At 46.3% G+C, this 22,967-nt stretch overlaps 5 protein-coding genes across 5 annotated transcripts; 3 read left to right on the top strand and 2 right to left on the bottom strand.

Moving 5' to 3' along the window:
- Positions 1-13,719: 13,719 nt before the first annotated feature.
- EI90DRAFT_3013888 (uncharacterized protein) lies at positions 13,720-14,496 on the bottom strand (the record flags this gene model as incomplete). Its single annotated transcript, XM_039056712.1, has 3 exons — positions 13,720-13,802; positions 13,881-14,145; positions 14,473-14,496. 3 exons carry the CDS (start codon positions 14,494-14,496, stop codon positions 13,720-13,722), a joined length of 372 nt encoding a protein of 123 aa, XP_038919567.1.
- A 335-nt stretch (positions 14,497-14,831) lies between these two features.
- EI90DRAFT_3013887 (uncharacterized protein) lies at positions 14,832-15,486 on the bottom strand (the record flags this gene model as incomplete). The annotated part of the gene is made up of 3 exons (XM_039056711.1): positions 14,832-14,997; positions 15,051-15,103; positions 15,244-15,486. The coding sequence occupies 3 exons, from the start codon at positions 15,484-15,486 to the stop codon at positions 14,832-14,834; spliced, it is 462 nt and encodes a 153-aa protein (XP_038919566.1).
- Positions 15,487-15,818: 332 nt separating this feature from the next.
- On the top strand, positions 15,819-16,694 carry EI90DRAFT_3013886 (uncharacterized protein; the record flags this gene model as incomplete). The annotated part of the gene is made up of 1 exon (XM_039056710.1): positions 15,819-16,694. One exon carries the CDS (start codon positions 15,819-15,821, stop codon positions 16,692-16,694), a length of 876 nt encoding a protein of 291 aa, XP_038919565.1.
- A 609-nt stretch (positions 16,695-17,303) lies between these two features.
- On the top strand, positions 17,304-17,948 carry EI90DRAFT_3119214 (uncharacterized protein; the record flags this gene model as incomplete). The annotated part of the gene is made up of 1 exon (XM_039063188.1): positions 17,304-17,948. One exon carries the CDS (start codon positions 17,304-17,306, stop codon positions 17,946-17,948), a length of 645 nt encoding a protein of 214 aa, XP_038919564.1.
- Positions 17,949-19,523: 1,575 nt separating this feature from the next.
- Positions 19,524-20,173, top strand: EI90DRAFT_3119213 (uncharacterized protein; the record flags this gene model as incomplete). Its single annotated transcript, XM_039063187.1, has 2 exons — positions 19,524-19,918; positions 19,978-20,173. The coding sequence occupies 2 exons, from the start codon at positions 19,524-19,526 to the stop codon at positions 20,171-20,173; spliced, it is 591 nt and encodes a 196-aa protein (XP_038919563.1).
- Positions 20,174-22,967: the final 2,794 nt, after the last annotated feature.

Genomic DNA, 22,967 nt, shown 5'->3' with positions numbered 1-22,967 from the left:
CTGAATGATATCCTTAACAGGGAACTGAGGTGTCGGTCTAGGAGGGTGGAGTGGAAGGCTGGGGGATAAATGGGAATGAGAAATGGGTAAGGTGAAGTTAGCTGACTGAATTGAAAGAAGACATCAGTCATGCTATAAGTGGAAGATGACTAATTAAAGATGACTAGAGTGGGGTCACCAGGGGATATGGGTAGCTCTGAAGCCGGAGTTACATATCTGAGGAATGTTGGGTGACTCCACTAAATAAAATGAGGAAGGGAAGGGTTTAGAGGTATATAATAAGACATTGGAAATCCGTTGGGAGGTCCAAGCAAATCCAGAGGTTCCAGATGTTCTGACTTGGGACCGAGCTTCTGGGGTGGAGATGGCCAAGGGTGAATCACTGCATTTAAGCCAAAAATTTCCGCTGTGGAAATGGCAGGGATAACCAGATTTCCATGCAATTTCCCACAGCAGATATTGGTTCTGTCTGCTGGCAGATTGAGCATCACTTTACCATGGTTGGGGCTGGGAAATGATGGGGATTTGGTGGTGGCTGATAATCTATTATATTGATTTCTTGTCCAATCCATGTCTGGAAAGCACATATATATTTCTTGATGTACATACAAGAAAATAAACTATAAAACTTTCTGCCCCTACCCTAGCCTTTCCTTCCACACCTTCCACTACTTCACACACAACTGTAGCGTTATCTAGCATTAGTTTGTGGCAGACAACAAGGACAATTAATCAGACATGGGGAGTTGGGAAGTGAATATACATCATATCATTGCCTGAAGCGAGAGGGGGAGAGGGGAGAACACTGGATAAGGTGGTACTTGTTAGTGGGAGTCCTATATACCAGATGATTGGAGAACAGATGAACATATGAAGATATTAACTTAACGCTGTCCTGGTATAGATGGCAATGCATAACTCATTGGTAAACCATAGAGCAAAAACCCACATAGCAAGCAGGAGCTGAAGAGTCCACCAAACAAACCACCAGAGATTAGCTCAATGGACTCAGAGACTACCAAGATGGCCCTGGATGTTGAACATAACATGTCCAACCCTGTACATCTAGAATAATGGCACAGAGAGCCATGAAAGATATGACAACCCAAGTAACCCAGAGTAGAAGTCTAGCCAGAGTCCGCTGAGTCCGCAGTGAAAGAGCAAGTACATCATGCCCCCTTTGGATGTTCTGTTCCAGCTAAGTTAAACATTGAAAGGGAACAACAACATTTACAAACAAATGCCAACAAATAACACAGACACGTTGCCCAGGTGATTTATTGGTCAGTTTATGTTATATGTAACAGACAGTGAGAGGATGGGATGATTTGATGCAAAGTCTTGAAGGAAAGCGGGTGGATTGCATGGAGAAATTGGGGACATGTGGTTTCCCTGTCATTTCCACTGTCGGACAGCACACATCAATTTTCCATCAACATTTCTGCTGTTGGATAAACAGGCTTCGATTTTCCATTGTGGAAAGGGCTGGGATTCCATGGCACTTATGTTTCTGATGGCAGAAAGGGCTGCGGAAATTTTTGGCTTAAACGCAGTGAATGTGCCAAAGTCCAGGCCAGAGCTGAGACAGTTGGGATGGAAGGTGACATTGGGAAGTGGGGAGGTATGGTGTAGGGGATGGTGAGGTTGTTAGGAAGGTGTAGTGGGAGCATATGGGGTTGGGATTCTGGGATGTGACAGGATCCCACACCACTGAATTCCCATTCTTAGCCAATTCTACACCAAATTCCACAAAATTGGTATCGTTTGAAAGCTACAGTTGAGGAGAGTCGGATGGTATGAAGGGACAAAGTTTTGACGCAGTGATGGGGGTGATATGACGAAGTTTTTGATTTTCACTTCATTTTTCTTTTGTTCTTTGGGATTTTACTCAAGCCAATGGTGCCTGAACCTTACCACCATTGGTGGTGGAGGCTTACTCTTGCCAAAGCCATTTATTTCGGAACTATTCCTTGGCACAATGTAGCAATTCGATATAAGTATGTACTTTAGTTAGGAAATAGAGCGAATTCCCCCCTCTTCACATCTAGCTTGGAGTCAGTGCACTCTGGGGTGTGATGAGAGGCTTAGTAACTAAAGCTAAGGAAAAATTTGGTCCTTAGGGCAATTCCACCAGTTTAGTTGAGTGGTTGGTTTTGTTTGCTAAAAACATTGAACCTAGTACAGTAGACCTCCTGACCCCTTTTCACCCCCCCCCTCTTCTTCTTCCCTGAGTTGTCAGGGAGTAAGCTGGAGCATTCCCTTCCTTCTTCCCCCTCTCTCCCCTCTAGGAGTCTGTTCCTGCTTGCAGCACTTGTACATACTCAATTGACTCAGTCTAAGATTGACCTGAATGCCCCCAGAGACTTCTCACTTGCCATGTCCAAAATTAAGGACCAAACAGACAAACAGCAATGGCACAGCACTCCCCCTGGCCAAGGTCCCTCCTTGCTAAGTCTCCGGTGTAGGAGAAATAACGGTCACCCTATGAAAACTCATTATGGAAATATGCCAGAAAAATCACAAAAACCCCCATACAACAAGTAGAAATGAGAAGATAGAAGAACCTGAATTTTAATGAATTTTCACGAATTTTTATGAAATTTTACAACTACATATGGCAAATAGGAAGATAGAAAATTAATAAAAATACTTCAAGCTTAGCATCAACAAGACAGAATGCTTGGGAGAATTTATAGCAAATATCAAACAAGGAACTAGGTCAATTGAGTAAGATTTGACTATAAAATCAACCAGAAAACCTCCACAGAAACTACTTTCCCATGCCCACACATGTAGCTGACAAAGTTGTGTTTATAATAGGGAATGTAGATGCCTCTCAGATAGACTCAATGAAGGTAATTTCAGGGAAAACTACTGATAGATGATGGAGAAATGGCCAAAATTCGTGGGAAACAAGGACAATGTTCAAAAGGAAAGCGTGAAGAACAACCAGTAATGACCGAGATGAGTTTGGTAGTCCATTAGAAGGAAGGGGCCATATGCATGGAAGACTGTCAGGGACTGACCTGGGGTCGAGAGTGCCCAGGTGTATTGCCCAGTGCTGAGGGCCCAGTAGGGTGTGATGTGGGCATGCATGGCAGTGGGCCCAGTGCAGATAGGCATCCCTGGCCACTTAGGCTGAAGTGGGAAGTGTGAATTGTTATTAGTAGAAAGGGAAATAAGCTACTTGCCTGAAGTGGGAAGTGTGAGAAGAAGGGCCTTGCCCAGGGAGCGGAAGAAGTGGGAGATAAACTCGGATCCCCTATCTGAGGTGATGTGGGAGGGAATGCCGTTGAAGGAGAGAACGAAGGAAGGTCAGTTGGGAGGTTCAAATGAGACCACCACCAAGCTGTTCCCTGGTTCTTTAGTTAGGATGGGGAAGTGTACTAGTAGTATTTGTTGTAAATATAGTACCAATCCGAGTGTTTTGGCTAATTCTATTTAATTAAATCTTCTACTTGGTGAAGTTTCAAAGATTCTACTCAGTTAATGGATTTGGATTGTGTCTCGAGTGTCCCTTGAGTTTGTTTTATTTTTGTCTTATTTTATTGCTTGTTTTAACAGTAGCAAAATAACTGTTTTGTGTTTACACTTTGAAATCTGGAGTGTTAACCAGCTCTCCTGTTGAAATATCTACTTAATATTTCTCTCCTTAATTGCTGCCTTTTACTACAGTGGCAATCTTAACTGTATATCACTTTTTTGTGCTGGAGTGACAACCAGAAATGCTTGAGAAAAATAATACTCTATTTTCTTACTTCTCTGGGGGGGGCGAAAAGTCGCAGAAATGGTGTCCCTTTTATACTCCTTGGGTTGCCTTCCTTTTTCATGCTCTACCTTGTATTTACAGGATTTATTTACAGTGTATTTTTCTCAAACTGAATAAAAAATGAAATTTTCATGCTATAGTTCTACTGCACTTTGCTGCGCTGAACTGCAGCTATACTGCAGTCAGACCATGCCTAGAATCCTTATTGTCCTTCCTCACCTAAGCTATTTTAATGGTTAATTAGAACTTGACTGCACTGCATTTGTCGCAGTTTCCTATTTCAAATTCCTCATATTTACCATTAAATTTGCTATGACTCAGTGATTCTGAATTCAAACTTCGCATTATTATGCATATGGCGGTAAATGAGTGAATTATTCAGGTTTAAAACTGAAAGAAAAAGTTGCTAGTAGTCAAGAATTACTCAAATGAATGTATTATAGCTCTCCACTTCATTAGAATATTGTTCCCTAAAATTCCTGCCATGGTCCATTGTAGTTTAGTGGATTTTGTGGATTTTGTTCATCTTCCCTGATTCCCCTTTGTATTATCATATCCTAATCCTCCATATGTATTGTTCATTGTTATAGTAGGTCATCCTTGAAGATATCATATTTTTATGTATTTTATTTAGGGCTCTGGACCTCTTGAAGCTGTCTTCCCACATGTTTTCAGGTTTTTAACTTCATGTCCTTGTATCTCATTCATTTCTGGATGGTTTTTCACGTTCTTGGTATCATAAATTTTCATTTATTCCCATCTTTCCAATGGTACTTCGGTAATCACATGTGTCGTTCCCATAGTCGTTCGTATGCGGGCACTGTTTCTGTTCAATTGTTTGGGATTTATGGTATGTGCAGGTGTTTATATCCTTCATATGGGCTTCCATGATTTATTTCAGATTTTTCCCTCATGATCTAAGGTTGTTTTGCACTTTCTGTGCTTTATTTTGACTGGGCTCTTCCTTATTTGGACAGAAATTGGTCTTCGCGGTCTGCTGAAGTGCAGATCTCGGTTCCGACGGCCAGTTCCCTTCACATTGCCACCCTCACGTGTCATTAAACATGATGCGGATTTCTATATTCCCGTCATTGGTATAACTTCACAACGGCTGGACCGTTTGGGCTGAAAATTTGCATAACTATAGTTCCCTATTTTTCATAATTTCCGTGTACATTTCGTTGTATGTTTTAATTATGGATCCTTCGTAAACATCGTCTTTTCCCTGAGTCCGGACTTTTGATGTCGCTATTCCCATTATTGGATATCTCATTAATGCATGATCCTTTTATTATGAAAATTCGGTGGATTAAGATTAGATCCCTTCCTTTCTAATGGGCTATCAAGCTCGTCTTGGTCATTACTGTTTATTCTTCACGCTTGCTTTTTAAACGTTATCCTTGTTTTCCAGGAGTTTTAGTCATATCTCTGTCGTTTATGGGTAGTGTTCCCTGTAATTACTTTCATTGGGTCCGTTTGGGGGACATCTACATTTCCTATTATAAACACAACTTTGAATTTTGCATTAGTTCCTAAGGAATCCTTGTTCTGTGGTACTTCCATCCTTGGCTATGTGTGCAGACATGGGAAAGTAGTTTCTGTGGAGGTTCTCTGGCTGTTTTTATAGTCAAATCTTGGTCGATTGTCCTAACTCTTGGTTTAATATTTGCTATAAATTCCCCCGAAAATTCTGTCTCGTTGATGCTAAGCTTGAAGTATTTTTGCTAATTTTCTTTCTTCCATTTTATCGTATGTAGTCGTAATAATTTGTAAAATCTCGTCAAAATTCGTTAAAATTCAGGTCCTTCTATTTTCTCTTATCTACTTGTCATATGGGGTTTTGTGATTTATCTGGCATATTTCCATAATGGGTTTCCATAGTGTGACCGTTATTTCTCCTACAACGCCCATCAATAGGAATGCTCCAACTTGGAAGGGCCACCTTGATCCTTGCGATCACTCTTGGTCCAGTCCACCTTACGAGGTGGACAGTCATTGTCCCAGTGCAGGGCACTCCCACAATGTCTACAGGGTCGAGGCGGCTTCTTATGTGATTTGAAGTCACTCATGGGGTAGGTGTGGCTCTCCGACGCTGCGGCTGCACTTCGAGCTTCTACTCGATCTGTTCCACATTTGTTCCTTTCGAAGTTCAACCTGGCGACCTTATTGGCAATGGCATCGATGCTGAACTCTTTGGTGGCCACCAGCTTGTCGTGTTTGAGCACGACCATTTGTTGGAGTGCCTCCACTGTCTCGAGATGGTCGATGTTGATGTGGGCCCACCAACCTCTGGGAACGTCCTCCAATAGCCTTTGGACTTCACCCTTCAGGACATCCTGACTTGGTACATCAGCCAGAGGGTAGAGAGTGCACAATAATTGCAACTTGCATGTCACAAAATTGAGCGGTGTCTCCCTTGTGTGGCCCTCACCTTTACGGTATTGACACGAGTGGTAATGCTCTCGTATTTTGTCAATAAATGCAGGTGTCAAGAAGTAGTGTAATATAACTGTGTAGAGCCTCCCAATTTTGAGTGAAATACAGCTTGTCGGCTGTTGGGACAGTAGTCCACCAGTCCGTGAGTTTGCCCTTGAACCTCTCAGGCAGGACTCCTGCCATTTGTTGGGTGAAGGCCACCAAGTGTCTTGCTAAATTTCGACAGATACTGCACCAGGTTATATAACTGTCGATCGAGCCATCGAACTCGGGGAAATCTGACATAGTGTACTTATGATTGACGTAAGGTTGTGTCTGGTCAAATGGGAGGTATGGCCTGATTCCTGGCATTTGGAGAGGAATTACGGCGCCCGGCCCTGGAGGTGGTGGAGGTGGAGGCACCCCTGCCTGACCTCCTGGCACAGGTGGTGGCGGTGGCGGTGGTGGCAGCACACCTGCCTGACCCCCTGGCAGGAGCAGTGGTGGAGGGGGCGCACCTGCTTGACCTCCTGACGGAGGTGGCAGATAGTTGTGTGGAGGTGGCCCACCCTGGGCTAGAGGTGGGTCTGGAGGAGCAGGCGGCTGCGGTGGTTTGTCACCTTGGTGATATTGTGGCCAAGGTTGGGGTCCAGATCTAACTGGCTCCATACCGAGGTTTATAGGAGTGAGAGGATCTCGAAACAATGAGTGGGCAGGACCTGTATTGGGCCCAGGTCTGTTCCTATCGTTCTGATACCTCTCGTCGGTGGGGCCCACCTCTGTCTTTCTGCCCTTGAGGCCCTGAACAAATTCTGTGTAGTTGTCAGGGCCCAGCACCTAAGCCCTGACCCCACACCACCACCTCCCCTTCTCTACCAGTTGTTGTTTCACTGCCCTGTACACTTGTGTGAGCACAGAAGTGTGAGAAGACCTCCAGACACTGCCACAGTTCTGGGCGAGCTGCTTGCCCAGAATGTTCCCACGCCCTCTGAGTACTGCCACCCAGACCCTCCCCATAGTCACACCACTCAACTGGGGAACTGTACAGTCTTTCCTTTTATGGGTGCCATGCGGGGAGTTGAGAAGGTTACCCTTCTTCTCAACTTAGTGCCCGCATAGAGTGCCCACATAGCATAAGAGTACTCCTGGGTCCCAGGCCGGGCCCTGACAGTAGTCCAGATCCTTCTTGGGATCGTGGAGCATACAGGATTCATGAGGATGGTCCATCATTGGTACAGTCCCTTCATCCCTTCATAACATGGCTGCAGCGATGTTAATGCTGGGCCTGGGAACAGGGAGCTCTATTGGCAGCTGCTGGCATTGATGTATGAAGGTGACTTCGTCGACTGCTGGTTCGTGCTGACTGTTTAGTTCCCAACCCAACGTCTTGCAGGTTGGCTCGCAGGTAGGCCTAATCTCTGTGGACCACACCCTTTTGACCAATTCCCGGTCAGTGAAAGTGGTATGTGGCACACTGGCCGGCCTGAAACCACCAAGCCACAATTTGTCAAACTCTTGTGAAGGGTTGACAGCTCTTTTTATGGAATCGAAGTGCTTCTTGAAGGCGTTGAGTCGTTGGTCAAGGAAGTGCCATACGATATTGAATTCCTTCTGTGACGCCCAGCCCTTCTCAGCCAGCATGAGTGAGAAATTGCCACGTGGGTCTATAATGAATTCGCCTGTGGCAAATTTGGTGGCAGTGGCCAGACACGTGAACGCTGAAATCTTCGAGAACATATCAGACAATCCTAGTCGATCTAGGGGTGCAAGCCGATATTGCAGTGTTGGCTTAGCACCGTCATCGGGGACGAGTTCTCTTTCGAGCTGGGCTGGCATGATTCTCTGCCAATTACAGATTTTGGTCATAGGGGCATTGGGATTGTTGAAAACTCCACCCTCGAACTCTCTGATGGCCTCTATGATGAGTGTGAGATCTCGTCGCCTCCGAATGGCTTCAGGCGAGGTTTGCACATCACCCCATGGGGAAGACGTTGCTGCGGAGTCAGGTACCTGGTAGGAGAGGGTGTCTTGTGTGGATGATGCCAAAGCATCATGGTTGAGCGTCAATTGAGCTGGTGTTGTAATGAGTCTATCCAACTAGACTCACGACTCAGGTCTGGGGGGGGTAGGTATCTCTCTATCTCTCAGGTAGATGTGGGTCCTGTGAGTATGGTGCTGATATGTCTAACCTCTAACTAACTGTCTGTACAGTTGTCATGGAAGAGTCCGATACAAATATAAAAGGAAAGTCACATGCGTGAATGAATGAAAATAGTAAGGAAAATAAAGAACAAGTCATATCTCCTCAACCACTCCACCAAATCCGACGATCTTGGACTCGTCAGAACCACCTCCACAGTCTCTACAACTCCTACTATTACCACGACTCACTAATCCGAATCCCTGATGCAGTAGGGGGTGAAGTGTGCAATATATGTTGGTTTGGCCTGCACGGACTTGTCCCCACAACAGCGTCCTTAGTGGCATGGTGCGATCTAGTCACACCGGGGTTGGGGCACCAATGTTAAAGAAATGGGTTATGGGTAATCCATTTCTTTCCGTCCTTATAGACAACTTGGGATCGTCGACCTTGTGTATGTAGGGTGGCCTAGTCGTGTAATGAGTATTGTCCGATAGCCTTAGAGCTTTTGACAGAAAGCTGGGACCTTGTGGTGAATGGGAGTCTGCTACGACAGGTACTTGGTGCTCGTTACGTGAGTGTACCGTGCGCGGATGTATAGGATCACAGACAAAGGGGATATCCAGAACTGGACCAGTCGAGGGCAAGAGGCTAGCAGGTACTTGGTGCTCGAGGGAGTGTACTGGTAGCGAGTGATATGACCACTCCTTGAGGGAGCTTCCTGAGATTTGGTTGATGGGTACTTGGCACCCAGATGGGTGTACCGGCAACGAATGAGATTCCAGCTCCTTGAGGGAGCCACTTGAGGCTGGGTTGACGGATACTTGGTGCCCAGATGGGTGTACCGGCAATGGGGTATAAGACCGTTTGTTTGGCAAACGGTCTGTGTTCGTGTCAATGGGTACTTGGTGCTCGTATGAGCATACCAGTGACAGAGGGGTTAGTTGATCATAGGTCGAATGACATGTGGTGGTATTGGCAGCTACTTGGCGCTCGCAAGAGCATACCGGCGATGAAGGGAACGGGCTTGTATTGAATACTAATACATCTATAGAGTTAACCAGATTCTCACCGTATGGTGAGACAGACAAGAGCCTGGTACCTGGGCGAGTGACGTGAGTCGTAACAGAAGGTGTTCGCACATACCTGAGTTGAGTCATGTGCGAACTTGACAATGTAACGGGTCTAGTCAATCTAGACTCGTGGCTCAGGTCTGGGGGGGGGTAGGTCTCTCTCTAGTGTCAGACAGATGTAGTGGGGTCCTTGGGTACGGTGCTGATAACCCTCTCTAACTACTATACAGCAGGTCATGGAAGAGTCCGATACAAATAGAAAAGGAAAGTCACATGCGTGAATGAATGAAAATAGTAAAGATAATAAAGAAAATGTCATATCTCCTCAACAACCCAACCAAATCCAACGATCTTAGACTCGTCAGAACCGCCTCTACAACCTCTACAACTCCTACTATTACCCCGACTCACCAATCCTAATCCCTGATGCAGTAAAGGGTGAAGTGTGCAATGAGGCTCGTTTTAACCTGCATGGACTTGTCCCCACAACAACGATCCATGGCTAGAGTTGTCAACCTCGGTAGGGATGACCCATATAGATGGTGACCGAGACATATACAATATTACACAGATGTTACAGTGTTGGCACAAGGAGGTTTACAGTTGTTGCACAGAAGGTGAGAGTGTGTTATTCGTTGAGTTTCATCTTTCTCGGCTGTAGCTGTACATGAACGTGACACTAACTATTGAATAAGAATGATCGTGAGAAGTCTCACAAAATGGAATAAATAATCTGGCCAGCACCAAAACCCAATAAGGGAAAGCTTAGTGTGGAGTGAGTGTATAAGGGGGGGGAATGGGGAGAATGTAAGAAAGAGATGGGAGGATGTGGACAAGGAGGACCTGCTGTGGTTGACGTTCCATCGACTCGGTCGCGAGAGACTCCATTCCTATAACAGATAGAGGCCCCATAATTGGAAAACAAAGGAGAGCTGGGGGCATTCCCCCTTGAAGCAGGAAATCAACCATCGCAGGAACCAAAAGAAACAGAGAAAGAAAGAGAATTGGGGTCAGATAGGGTGGACGTGTTCAAGCACACCTCCCTCTTCGCACAAAGGGGTTGAGTACAACCCTCTGATTGTGCAGTGTCCAGAGGGTTGCCAGTTAGTTTTTTGCATCAGACAACGAGTCTGACTCCGGCTCTGGTGTCGTGGCCGGTTCTGGGGTGGCGACTTTGGCCGCTCTGGCCTTGGATGCACTCGACCCGGCCTTGTAGCAGTCCTTAGCTATGTGTCCTGGCTTACCACAGAACATGCATAGGTTATTGTCGAAGTGCCATTGATGCTCTTCTTTGGTTAGCCTACCGTCTTTCCCAAGCTTTGTGGCGAGGTCAGATTTTGGCTTACCATCGGCATGCTTGTCCTTTGGTTTATTGTTAGTGGATGTGGAGGGTGTGGCAGGGGAAGGTGTGGTGGATCATTGAGATTTGGTGGGGTGCGGTTTTTGGGAGCCTTTGTCATGGGTGTCAGAGGCAGGTTTACTGTGCCGATCAGTCTGGGCCTTTCGTTCCCAGTAGTGCATATCGATTTCATCTGCAAGGTCCCGTAGGTCATATAACGATGTTGGTTTACCAAACTGAGTGATTTCATCTTTGATGTGATCGGGCAGACCATGGTAGAACAGGGCACGGAGGGCTCCTTCACCCCAGTTGTCCAACTTACCCACATAGCGGTTGAACTCGGTAACGTACTTCCTGATGGTTTGTCCATCCTCCATTGTTAGGTTGAACAAACGTTCTTCAGCCTCACCAATGGAATTGCATGGGCTGAAGTTACATTCGAGTTCTCCCACAAACCTTGTCCAATCGTTCATCCACTGTGGTTCTCGACTGGGGCAGTGGCCACAAAGGATATTGGGCTCAAACCAGTCCAGTGCCGCCCCCTTCAAGTAAGAGACAGTGAACAGTACCTTGTCAGCCTCAGTCAGGAATGCTTGGGCATGGGTCATAAAATTTACTTTGCATTGAACGAAGAACATACAAAGTTTGTTACAGTCAGAGCCATCGAATGGTTTGGGTTCACGGACCTTCTTATGGGCTGGTTCAGGACAAGGCAGTGGTGGAGGAGCTGGCAGTGGTGCTGGCGGTGGAATTATCTGGCAGATGTCGTGAGTGGTTCGAGCAAGATCGGTGATCGCCTTGGTAAGCATGAAGACCATCCGTCCCTTTGGCAGGGCTCACTCAGCTTGCTCAGTATCGATTTCTTCAATCTCCTTGTTGACAGTAACCAGTGGATCAGCAGGTAACTCCTCTTGTGGCGCTGGCTCAGGCTCTGGTTTGGGTTCTGGCACCGGCTCGATTGGTGTCTGGGCTGTTACCTCAGCCTCATTACCAAGTGAATTGCTGTCAACTTTGCTCAGCGTTTGTTGCCAGCAGTATTGACAGCATTTCACTGGCATTGAGGACCATAAGTCTGCCTGGTCTGCTGTGAAACTCTCAAATAAAGGTTCATCTGACTCTTTCCTATCAAATAATATGCAGGAGGTATACTGTGCATATGGTGATGCGGAAGTATGTACCAGCCACTGGTGGGCGGGTCTGAGAATGGGTCATGGGTTTGTGAGACATAGTTTAACGTCAAGAGCGAGGGGAGTTCGAAAATACTGTCAGGGCATGGGAAGAACGTTACCATGACCCGCCACCGGCAACCGTTAAGGCCTGCTACTCCAGTGTAACAGCCTGTTAAGGGTGGGGATGACAACCACAGCAAAGCGGGGTTTCGGCTCCAATGACTCATCCATGAGCATTGTGCCTTGTACTTGATGTGGCCCCGATATTTCAGAGGACAGAGGGTGCAACTGGGTCAGACAAGGAGCACAGGGGGTAACCCTAGTTGATTTTCGAACTAAAGTATGAGGTAGTGTACAACCAGTATTTAAGTGTAATGGAATGAATAGGAATAAGTCGCCAGATCTCATGGAGATTGCAGGCAGCTTTAAGAAGGAACAAAACAAACAACGAGCATGGGAGAAGGATGGCCATGCACAGCCATCAAGAAAACAAGAGTAATAAGGAATGACTTGTAGGCCTGTGACAGGCCATGGAAAAGGTAGCAGTGATGGGGAGGGATGACAGGCTTGTCCAGGCGGTGTCAGGCAGGCAGCAGAGTTAATGGGGTCAAAGCAGAGGAGGGAGAAGGTGTGGGGAGTGGTCACCTGACCGTGGGAATTGCCGGGTCGTGACAATGACCTCCCAAGTCCTGACCCCAACAAGGCAACCCCAGTGAGTCTGAAATGAGGGCCAAGAGACAGCTAGGGGGCACAGCGCTCCTTGAGAGTCGCTGAGGCCAAATGCCCTACCCTCGGGCCTTGTTCATGGCATCATGGCCATCGCAGCCTATAGCAGTCTGCAACAGCGACCCTCAGTGCTGACCCTGGACCAGTGTCTAACACTATGGGCATTTACAAATGCTTGGGAGTGTATCATTATTATATGAATGCATGCACAACATTACATTTCAACATGGTCAAATTCTTTGCGGTTGCAGTTGCAGTTTGGTTCAGAACCGGTTCGTGATATTGTCATAGAACCAGGGCACACCCCTACTAGTTATGCCTGCTGTGCTACCTGAGTGCTCACTTAAGTCAACTGCCAACATGACCCCCATTTCTCCTTGAGACCAACTAGCACATTGTCTGTAGACCATCTTGGCCAATTTAAAAACCCCCTTGCAGAATATTCATGACACACCAAGAATAAGGCTTCGTCTGGTATGCCCAGTTTCTTATGTAATACTAACAACAAACCATCTTTTATTCTGAACAATATTCATGTTTCCTGCTTGCACTTTCGGGAGATTTACTAACTGCTCTGTTCAGTAGGAAGAAACAGGTTTTTTCAGATCATTTCTTTTGCATTGTTTCTTTTTCATCCTCAAAAAAACTCCTGTTGACAGTTTCTTTCCATGCCTATTGATCGAAGTGAAAATGGTTCCTGTGCACAAAGCTAACACTACATAAAGCGTTGTTGTATTGATGGCATCAACGTTGCCAACTTGTTTCAATTTCCACTGGGCATTGTCTATAAAGTGCGGTTTTGTCAACTATCATATAAAGTATAATTTGCATGCTGAGGGATGACAAAGAAACTGATGTACTTGAACAGTTGCCATTTTTCTAGTCATTTCTTGGCGAAAGCCAAAGAACAACGCAGAATAACCTTTGAATCAAAAAACAACCTGTTTCTTCAGAACATTACACAACTCCATTATGCTGAGAAGTTAGGATTGGAGCCAGGGATTGATTTGAAGGCCAAATATCAATATTGGAGTGATAATGCATGCACAATGAATTAGTTTATTCTACATCGGAGTAAATCATTGACCCTATGCCACATCCTTTACTTGAGCCTCAAACAGTTGCATGGCAGTGTCATTTTCGTTTGATGTTCCATTTACTCCAACGACATCTATACACCATCATTCATATCTCATGCACATAGACCTGACATCCAGCTGCATGTTTCTGACTAAGAGGACCCTCCCACACTTCCAAAAGAAGCCTGCGAAGCCTGCCATTGTAACTTCAACTGTCTCCAAGCTTCTTTCCATAAAGGGCATGCCCTTGTGGTTCACCTTGTTAGGTGTTGATGTGCCTTCACCTCTGTTGCTCCTCGATGCCTGGGTGTCCCAGAACCATGTCACCTTGAATGGTGCTTGGTTTAAACCTGAGGTATGCCAATTGGCCCAAAGATCAGGTTTCTTTGTCACTTCGGATTTTAGGTATGGGACTTGATGGTCTGCAAGCTCATTCTGCCATTAGACCATCTGTGGCAAAATGAACTGCTCAGAACATGTCAATGTCAGTTTCCAGAAGATGATCTTGGCCACAAGTCAGATTGGAGTGTTTCTATCTGCAAGGTTGAAAGTGTGAAGAATCTAGAGGCAGCAGGTACATATAATACTGTGATGGTGTTCATGTGAATGCATTATGATTCTTGCTTGCACTGCGACTAGGCTACCAAGATGTGTTTTGGGCTTTTCCATGATTCACAATTCAAGAGGGTTGCATCAAATATGTGGACATGATGGAAGGGATGATGCATCTGCTTCACCATCATTTTCGATCGTTCCACCCACCCAGACTAAGTCCACCTCCAACATGGAGTTGAAAGACCTGAATGCATGGAGAAAATATGGGATTTTATCCCAATTATCCCCTTATGGCACTGTTTGGGCAATGAACTCCCCTGAAGTCAGTGATGAGTTTTGTCTCCCAACGAAACCTTACAGCATTTTTTCACGTTTGATTTCCAACATGTCTCGCTGAACCATTATGTTTGTCGTCCAATTATTTAATGTGTTCCAACTCTATTGTCCCGAATATGCGATTTACCAGCTGTTCACCATTCATTTGCTGCCATTTTTGAACTGTCACATGATTGCCATGGTTTGTCTCTTGAATTGGTCAATTTGTTGCATCCGAAGTCTAAACCCATTCATTTCTTCCATGTCATGGAACCAGACATTGAGTCATCCCTGCAGCCCAAGCTCAGCTTGTGATGCAGCATGCTCCTGAACCACAGAGCCTGCTGTTCCAGCTGGACCAATAGGTCCCCACCTGGTTGAAACACCAACTGAAATGGTGTGATTGGGGGTGGTGTTCTCAAACATGTATTGAATTACTAATAGGGAATTGGGTTTGATACTCTGCTGACCTGGACCACATCTGGGACATTTGTACAATGGGAGCCCATAGGGCCTTCCAGCACTATGTGCCAAAGTATGGAAGAATGGGCTGTTCGTATACAGGCAGGTACGTTCCTTTCCTTTGATCTTGAAAAACAATTTGTCATTGATGACCCATCAGGTATCCGGACCACAAAGCCACCCAGAGACTTTCTCACTCACACATGGATACTTTGTTATGCTAACACTCTGAGGGAGTTTTGCTTTCTTGGGAACCATGTTGAGCAACCCATTTATCCCTTCACCCTTCATCACAATCATACCTCTGCTGAGCGAAGAAAGATACACAATGCCCCTCAGTATCCAAAAATTCCCCCTATTCCCTCCTCTACTGGTCATCAATCTCTCATGTGCCTCTCGTGCTCTCACACAATGCACCATATCATCCTCCACTTCCTGGTCCATCAGTTGTCAAAAACCACCGTGGCAGAAAACATCTTAGTAATGAATATATTCTCCAGGTCGAAGCGTTTGTACAGTCTCAGTTTGACCTATTCTCGTGGTGGGATGCAATCTGGGACATGTTTTCATTAGTGGAACAATGCATGCCAATGCCTTGAACTCAGGATGGGCTGACTGCAGAATCCTTTCAATGGAAGGATAGGCTGAGGCATATGGGGGGAATATTGAAGGGCTAGTCAACAATGTAGATGAAGTGCTTATGTTTGTGTACAAGTTGGGTGGCGTTGGTCGATGGTACTGTCATCATCACATCAAGTGGCTCCTTCGTGAACACAATGGTGATTATTTCTTGGGTGTGGACGACACATCAGCTGATAGGTGTTGTGTTTAAACTCCCTTTTGCAGACGACTGCCCATCATTGAGGACAAGAATGGAAATGCTGTCCCATCACGGTGTTCCTGTTTTCGGTGTTCAGGTCATTGGGAGTGGGGGTAGTCTTTGGCAAGATTTCGTGCCATGGTGCAGGACAGATTTTAAAACTTATGCGATGGCAGTTCAGTCTGCATCCCTTCCAGCAGTACAGCCAAGGGGCATCATTTTCAAGCAGCTCAAGTTCACACCTGCTTGCCCAATACCCTGGATCATCAGGCCAACCCATGGCTACCCTGGTTTATGGGACCCCTCAATCATGATGGAATTGGCCCTTGCAGATGTACTTTATCCTAGCCATAATCCACTTTACACAGAAGGGGAACTGTGTTGGTTGATTAAATCTTTTTTCGGCCATAACCTCTTTCCTGTCATGCCTCCTCCATCCCCTCTGCCACGGTGTCCATCCTCCCCTACACTTAAACCAGTGCATACCTGGCATGATAGTGTTGGAGGCTCTAGCAACAACAAATTTTACCCTCATTTCAAGCCTCCCCATCAGGAACATGATAAGGACTCATCCGATTATGAAGAAAGGGTGACTGTGGTGGCTCAAAAGTTTTCAGATGAGCAGCAGAGTGTGGATGCTGCCTGCCAACTCTTGCAAATGCATGGGACGACGACAGAGATGCCATTGAAAGATGCCAAGGGATTTGGGATCGAGGACATGGGAAAAAGAAGAGGCAACTGTCAGCCCATGATTACCATATCATCAGCAATTGGCATAAGTACAGACCTGATCAAGAGTTTGCCAAACGAAGCCGAAATTATGGGATCATGATGGACATCAGGTCGATGGTTGAGATGGATTACCATTGCAGCATGAAGACGTCTGCATGGGGCCTGCGATGGACCTTGAGACAAATAATATTGATAAAGGTTCCAAGTGCCATCACATGTCCGTCAGCTGCATTAATCCACCAGCTCTTGTCTCATTGTCTCCTTCACCTCCTACCCCCACCTCCAGGTTGTCTCCAGGAGACACTTGTTTTGACCCCATTCATATTGAGACTTCGGATTCCTCACACACCAGGAACCCTGTCGACCATCCTTCATGCCCAACATCACCATTGTCGAAAACCCACTCAAGGAGTGCATGACATGCTGTGAAGGACCAAAATCATCTTCCAGATCTGTGACTAGCTCCTGACCCTCCGGTTGCCCTCTGCTCAATCGTTTTCCATTGCCAAATCCCATCCCATCCAGACATGGTACAACACCAAGTCATGGTGTTCATCTCACTTCTGCTGCCTCGAGGGTGTCAGACAACAACTTTGTCAAAAGTGCCGATTCTGCGGTGAGGAGGCCAATGCATCCTGGGGACAGCCATGTCACTGCCTCCCCGCTGGCTGTGCTGGGAAACCTCCCTCTGCCGAATGTGGTGACACCAATGGCCACATCGCTGAGCAAGGGCAGTCAATCCGTGGATTCATTCTCAAGGCCAAACAATGAAAGCCAGAAGGCATCAGACAGTGGCCTTGCCAAGATTGCGGTGACGAGGGAGCCAACACATCCTCTTGTGACTATTGGGTATCATGCTTTGCTGCCAAATGAGGGTGGCCATGTGGCTGCTCCCTCGCAGTCAGTTGGCATGCTCAGCTCGTCAATTCCAGCGCATTGGCCTGTGGTAGATGAGGTTCAGGATACAGAGTTGCTCTGGCTGGAAAAGTGCAGTGCCCAAGGAGTCTATGCAGCGCATCATGCAAGGAAGAGTGGGTGTCATGAGCCACCATCTATGGAGCTGCTCTTTAAGCATCTTGCTGATCGTGATGGAATGGCTGATAAGTTGTGTTCAGAGGGAAGAGCTTGTTCATCAGATATGTATGTCAGCTCACTCCTTAATTACACATCCACAGTGGAATTGCTATACATGGATATGGCCTTTACGTGCAAGCATGCTGATATTCCAGCTATCATCGGTACTGCACCTCTGAAGGCGAACAAGGTGAATCATCTTCATGCTTTCCTTCAGTACAAAAAGTATCCCCCTCATTCCCCAGTCCCCATACCAACACCCTCCCCCCAACAAAAATGATTGTATACGTCCTATGCAATGCATCACGTTTTCAGCTGCCTGGCTACAATCTAGAGTGTATCAGGAGGCTTCTGATACTGAACTCCATCATTTTGAGGTTCTTATTGGTGCCCACTCTCTCCAGAGTCAAGGTCTGTTGAAATTCTCCATGCCTATGTGGCCAATGTCAGGCCCTATGGATGGTGTGATTCTGTCAGGGCACACACCCTGACTAGCCCGGACCCGGACCTGCGTCCGGACCCGCTACACTTCCCGCGCGCATTCCCGCGCCGCATGCTCCGTGTGCCGCATGGTCCGGCCCCGGATCCTGCCTTCATGTGATTTCCGGGTATCCCCGGAAGTTTTCCTGATATGGTGGCCACTGTGGGAAGATGAGAAGTTAGCTTCCTTCTCATCACCTTACCCACAGTAGGCAAGTGTACCTTACCTACTGTTTATCTATTCATCTCCTTACCCACAGTAGGGCTGTTCATAGGTCAGGCTGTGGACCATAGGGGAGGGTCATGGGGACCCGGGAGTCATCCCCTGACAGATTCGCCATGTTGCACACTGGGCTCACAAAGAGATGACGAGCAATGCTGAAGAACCATGTATCATCGAGTTAAGTGCAGAAATGCTTCAATATCACCCTAAGGGTAATAATTGGCAAATCATGCTTGAACTGAATCTTGGTAGGCTTCGCTACATGAAGCACATCTCCAAGCTGTGGACTCATCTTATTTGATGTGGTCATTCTTCTGCCTTGTGTATTCATGTCATTTCCGTGCTTGCATGGTCACTTTGGAGTCCACAATTACGTAATGTGTTCTCTTTCCTGCCTTTCCACTGCAATGTCATGTTCCTCTGTATCTCCCACATGTACTCCTTTTTCTCTTCTCATATAATATATACATTTTTGGCATCATGTGCAGGCAAGGTCACACTAGCGATGCATTGATTACATAACAAACTGTATAGTTGTTTGTTTAGCACATTGTGGTGAGTTGAGTTCCTCAAAGCTGCCATGGCCTGAATCCCATTCATCACTAGCCTCTTACTCTATCTAAGAACATGAGGTTGAAGCTGTCTTGGTCATTCTGCTCTTTCACAGGAGGAACGAGCTGCTCATAGAGGTTACACATTATTGAAGTGTCTGCACTCTTCTTGGTTGATGAGAAGGGTGGAGCATTCAGTCTGCCCGTATTTCATCAAGTGAAGCAAGGTCAAATCATTCTGGCTGGCAAGGAGGGTGGAGCACTCAACCTCAATGCATCCCCATTTCCAAGCACGAGAAGAGCATGTTCCCTGGATTTCTTATTAAGACCCATCATATAGATGATACCTCTTAATGTATGTTGACCAAAATGCCAAGTGTGGTACCTCAATTGATTATGTTTTCCACAGAATCCTTTAATTATGAGCTCCAACAGTTCCCCAAAATGACCAAAACAAGCACCCATGCTTTGTGAACAAAGCAGCTGTACTCGGACCATCCCTGATTATCGGGCCCTAAAGAAGAGTAACCCCACTTGCTCCCGAGTCATCTCCAACTCCAGAACTGCCCCAGTAGAAGCGAGGACAGTTCCAGGTCCTTCCATGAATATTACCCCAGTAACTCCCCCTGCAATCTTTGCAAATATATCTCGACTTCATGATGCAGCGAAACAACTTCCATCCTCCACCCCTGGAGGGAGTCCAGGTTCAGTTTTTGGACAATACAGCATCACATCGATCATGCATGCCTTATCATTATACGCAATGCCTGCAGATGCATGGGAGGGGGAAATTAATCCATGGCTTGACCAGCACTTTGGAGTTTGGGCTATGGGACAGCTGGGGGCTATTCAGAAGTTGGCAAATCAGATTTCGGTCAGTCCTCACGGCCTCAATGGCTTTATAGAAATTCTCCAGTGGCTAGTAGGCAATGGCTACACTGTGGACACCATGCTTGGGGGGCAGGTGGATAACATAATTCATGCCATTGACTTCGTGTATGTATTCCGATTCTTACTATTTAGCTCATTGATAATTGAAATCATGTTCAACATAGTGTTGGATCATCTTCATGCCCCACATCCCCTTCTTGCACTTCCATCGCAAATTCCAGTCGTGATGTGAGACCTGGAGTCAGTGTGGTGGAACGGTGTTCCAAAATTGTGGCACCTTCACAGCATCCCAATGCCGGTCCTCCAAGATCTAAAGCCCATGCCGCTGAAAGGGGGCTTGTGGCTCTCTATGCTGACTAAGCTTGTGGGGCCGAACTCTCCCTAAGCTCCTACTTCTTGACTAGACTTTGCTTAACTCAATCCTAAAACTCCATGTGGGTTCTCTGGGATTTCCGCAATGTCCGGGCTCAGCATCCACTACTCACTCATTGTGAGCTAGATCACTGCCCTTATTCCTACTGTTGGAATTCCACTCACTCACACCCACTCTAGCATGTCCCAGCACCTTAGAGAAATTGGGGGAGGGGAGAACTTCTTTTCCAAAATCTGGTATGTACAGGATTATAAGAAATAATTATTTTTAGAAATAATAGATGGTGAATATTGGTGCCATATGGCACCTGGGTACCTTATTAGGCGAAATAATAATAAAAAGGTAACAGTAACAATAAAAGAATATTGATCAATAACTGAAATGATGGCAAAATATGAAAATATAAGAAACTAAGCGATATCTCAACGGATTTACGGAATTAAGAGCCGAAATTGGAAATGAAGCCGGAGATAACTTTCACACAGCCGATAAGCATTTTTACCAATTTATTAGACGCCGTGGGAACGAGTGAGGCAGGAATTCTGGGTTGCCACTTGAGATTCCCACGCCCCCACATGCCCGTGCCTAACTTGCCCAACATAGAACTCCGTCAATTCTCCACCGATTGGGACGTTCTTGATATCGTCGGAATCGTACGAATTAGCACTATTTTTAGATACCAATTTAGTACCGAATCGTCGCATGAATGAAAGGGGTTTTATAGTTGTGGAAGTGGGTATCCAAGCTGGCTGTGCATGTGGGTGATTATCCTGCCTACACTGTGGAACCCCTACTTGATAATCTCTCCCCACACTTCGCATCAGTCCTCCCAGTGAACACTGCTGTGCCCACTGCTCCTAAGAGAGGTGTGAAGCCTAGAGTCAATGCAGTGAAACAGCATGTCGGTATCATGGCACCGTCGCAAAGTCCCAATGCCAGCCTTCCAGCATCTGCCCCCACAGACATCCTATTTCATGACCTCTCTCCGCACTCCAGGCCTGCTAGCCAGTCAAGCTGCATGGCACCTACCAGTTCAACTGCTCCAAAGAGGGGCATCTCACCTGAACGGGACAGTCACATGTCAGTTAAGGAACTGGCTAAGAAGAAGCACAGAGGTGGCAAGTTGAGCAAGGGAAAGATCAAGGAGTTGGCATTGAAGAAGAAAGAGTTCCTACAGTATTTGGAGGAAAAGGGGGGGTTTCTTCTGTGTTTCTGCTGCACAGCATGAATCGCAGCGAGAGTCTTCAAACTTCGAAAACCACCATTGCTTGGAATAAGTTCCAGCATGACTTCACCCAGGACTGTGAGGGGGATTATTCTGCCATGAAGGCATCAGCCATGTTCAACGAACTTCATGATGAGCATGGCAGTGAAGGCTTGGAGGACTGGAAGGATCACTGTCAGGGATGCGTCCGGGGTAGAGGGGGTCCGGATGTATTGCCCGGCAGAGGGGCCCTTGTGGGGTGTAAACCGGGTGTGCATACTGGCAGGTCCAGAAAGGGACAGCAGTCCCTGGCCACTCAGACTGAAGTGGAGAATGTGTTATTAATTAAAAGGTGTCAGGGCATGGCCTAACCGGCTACCCTGACTCCCTATGCCAGAAGGGAGTTGCTGTAAGACGATCCAGAGTGATCCGAAGAATGCAGGTAATTTCACTTAGCTCTCGCTTAGCATCCCACTTCTATCTTCTGTCCACATGTCACCCCTTTCCCACACCTCACTTACGATTATCCGAATGAATATCTATCTTTTCATGTCATCATTCTATTGGCTATCTCTTATCTCATTGTAGCCACGCTCTAGTGGGTAGCGGTATATAACTTCTATCTCTGCTGAGGATGGCACCTCAGTGTTAACAATGACTAGGATTCTCAGGAACACCTTTATCGTCATGAACTGACATGCAGTCCCTGACAAAAGGGAAAACTACTTACCTGAAGTGGAGAATGTGAGAAGAAGGTTACTTCTTTGGTTCCCACTTCAGGCACATTTATGTACATGCAGCTTGAGTCACATGACAGGTGCCACGTTGTAGGCGGGATAATCGCCCACGCGCAGAGCCGGCTCGGATACCCGCTTCTACGATTAGAAAACCCCTTCCATTCACACAACAACTCGATACGGATTCGGTATCTAAAAATAGTACTAATTCGTACGATTCCGACGATATCAAGAACGTCCCAATCGGTGGAGATTTGACGGAGTTCCGTGTTGGAGGAGTTAGGCACAGCAGGTCACGGGCATGTGCGGGCGTGGGAATCTCAGGCAGCAACCCAGAATTCCAGCCTCACTCGTTCCCACGGCATCTAATAAATTGGTAAAAATGCTCATTGGCTGCGTGAGAGTTATCTCCGGCTACATTTCCAATTTAGGCTCTTAATTCCGTAAATCCGTTGAGATATCGCTTATTTTCTTATATTTTCATATTTTGCCATCATTTCAGATATTGATTGATATTCTTTTATTGTTACTGTTACTCTTTTTATTATTTCGCCTAATAAGGTATGCAGGTGCCATATGGTACCAATATTTCTCATCAATTATTCTAAAAATAATTGTTCCTTATATCCTGTACATACCGGATTTTGGAATAGAAGTTCTCCCCTCCCCCATTTTTCTCTAAGGTGCTAGGACGCGCTAGAGAGGGTGTGAGTGTGTGGAATTCCAACAGTAGGAATAAGGGCAGTGATCTAGCTCACAACGAGTGAGTAGTGGACACTGAGCCCGGACCTTGCGGAAATCCCGGAGAACCCACCACGGAGTTAAGGATCGAGAGTATAG

The sequence above is a fragment of the Cantharellus anzutake genome (assembly GCF_015039405.1).
Source record: "Cantharellus anzutake strain C23 chromosome Unknown EI90scaffold_10, whole genome shotgun sequence".
NCBI classification, from domain to species: Eukaryota; Fungi; Basidiomycota; class Agaricomycetes; order Cantharellales; family Hydnaceae; genus Cantharellus; species Cantharellus anzutake.
Note: the sequence above shows the minus strand (reverse complement) of the source record. Positions and strands in the feature narration are given on the sequence as shown.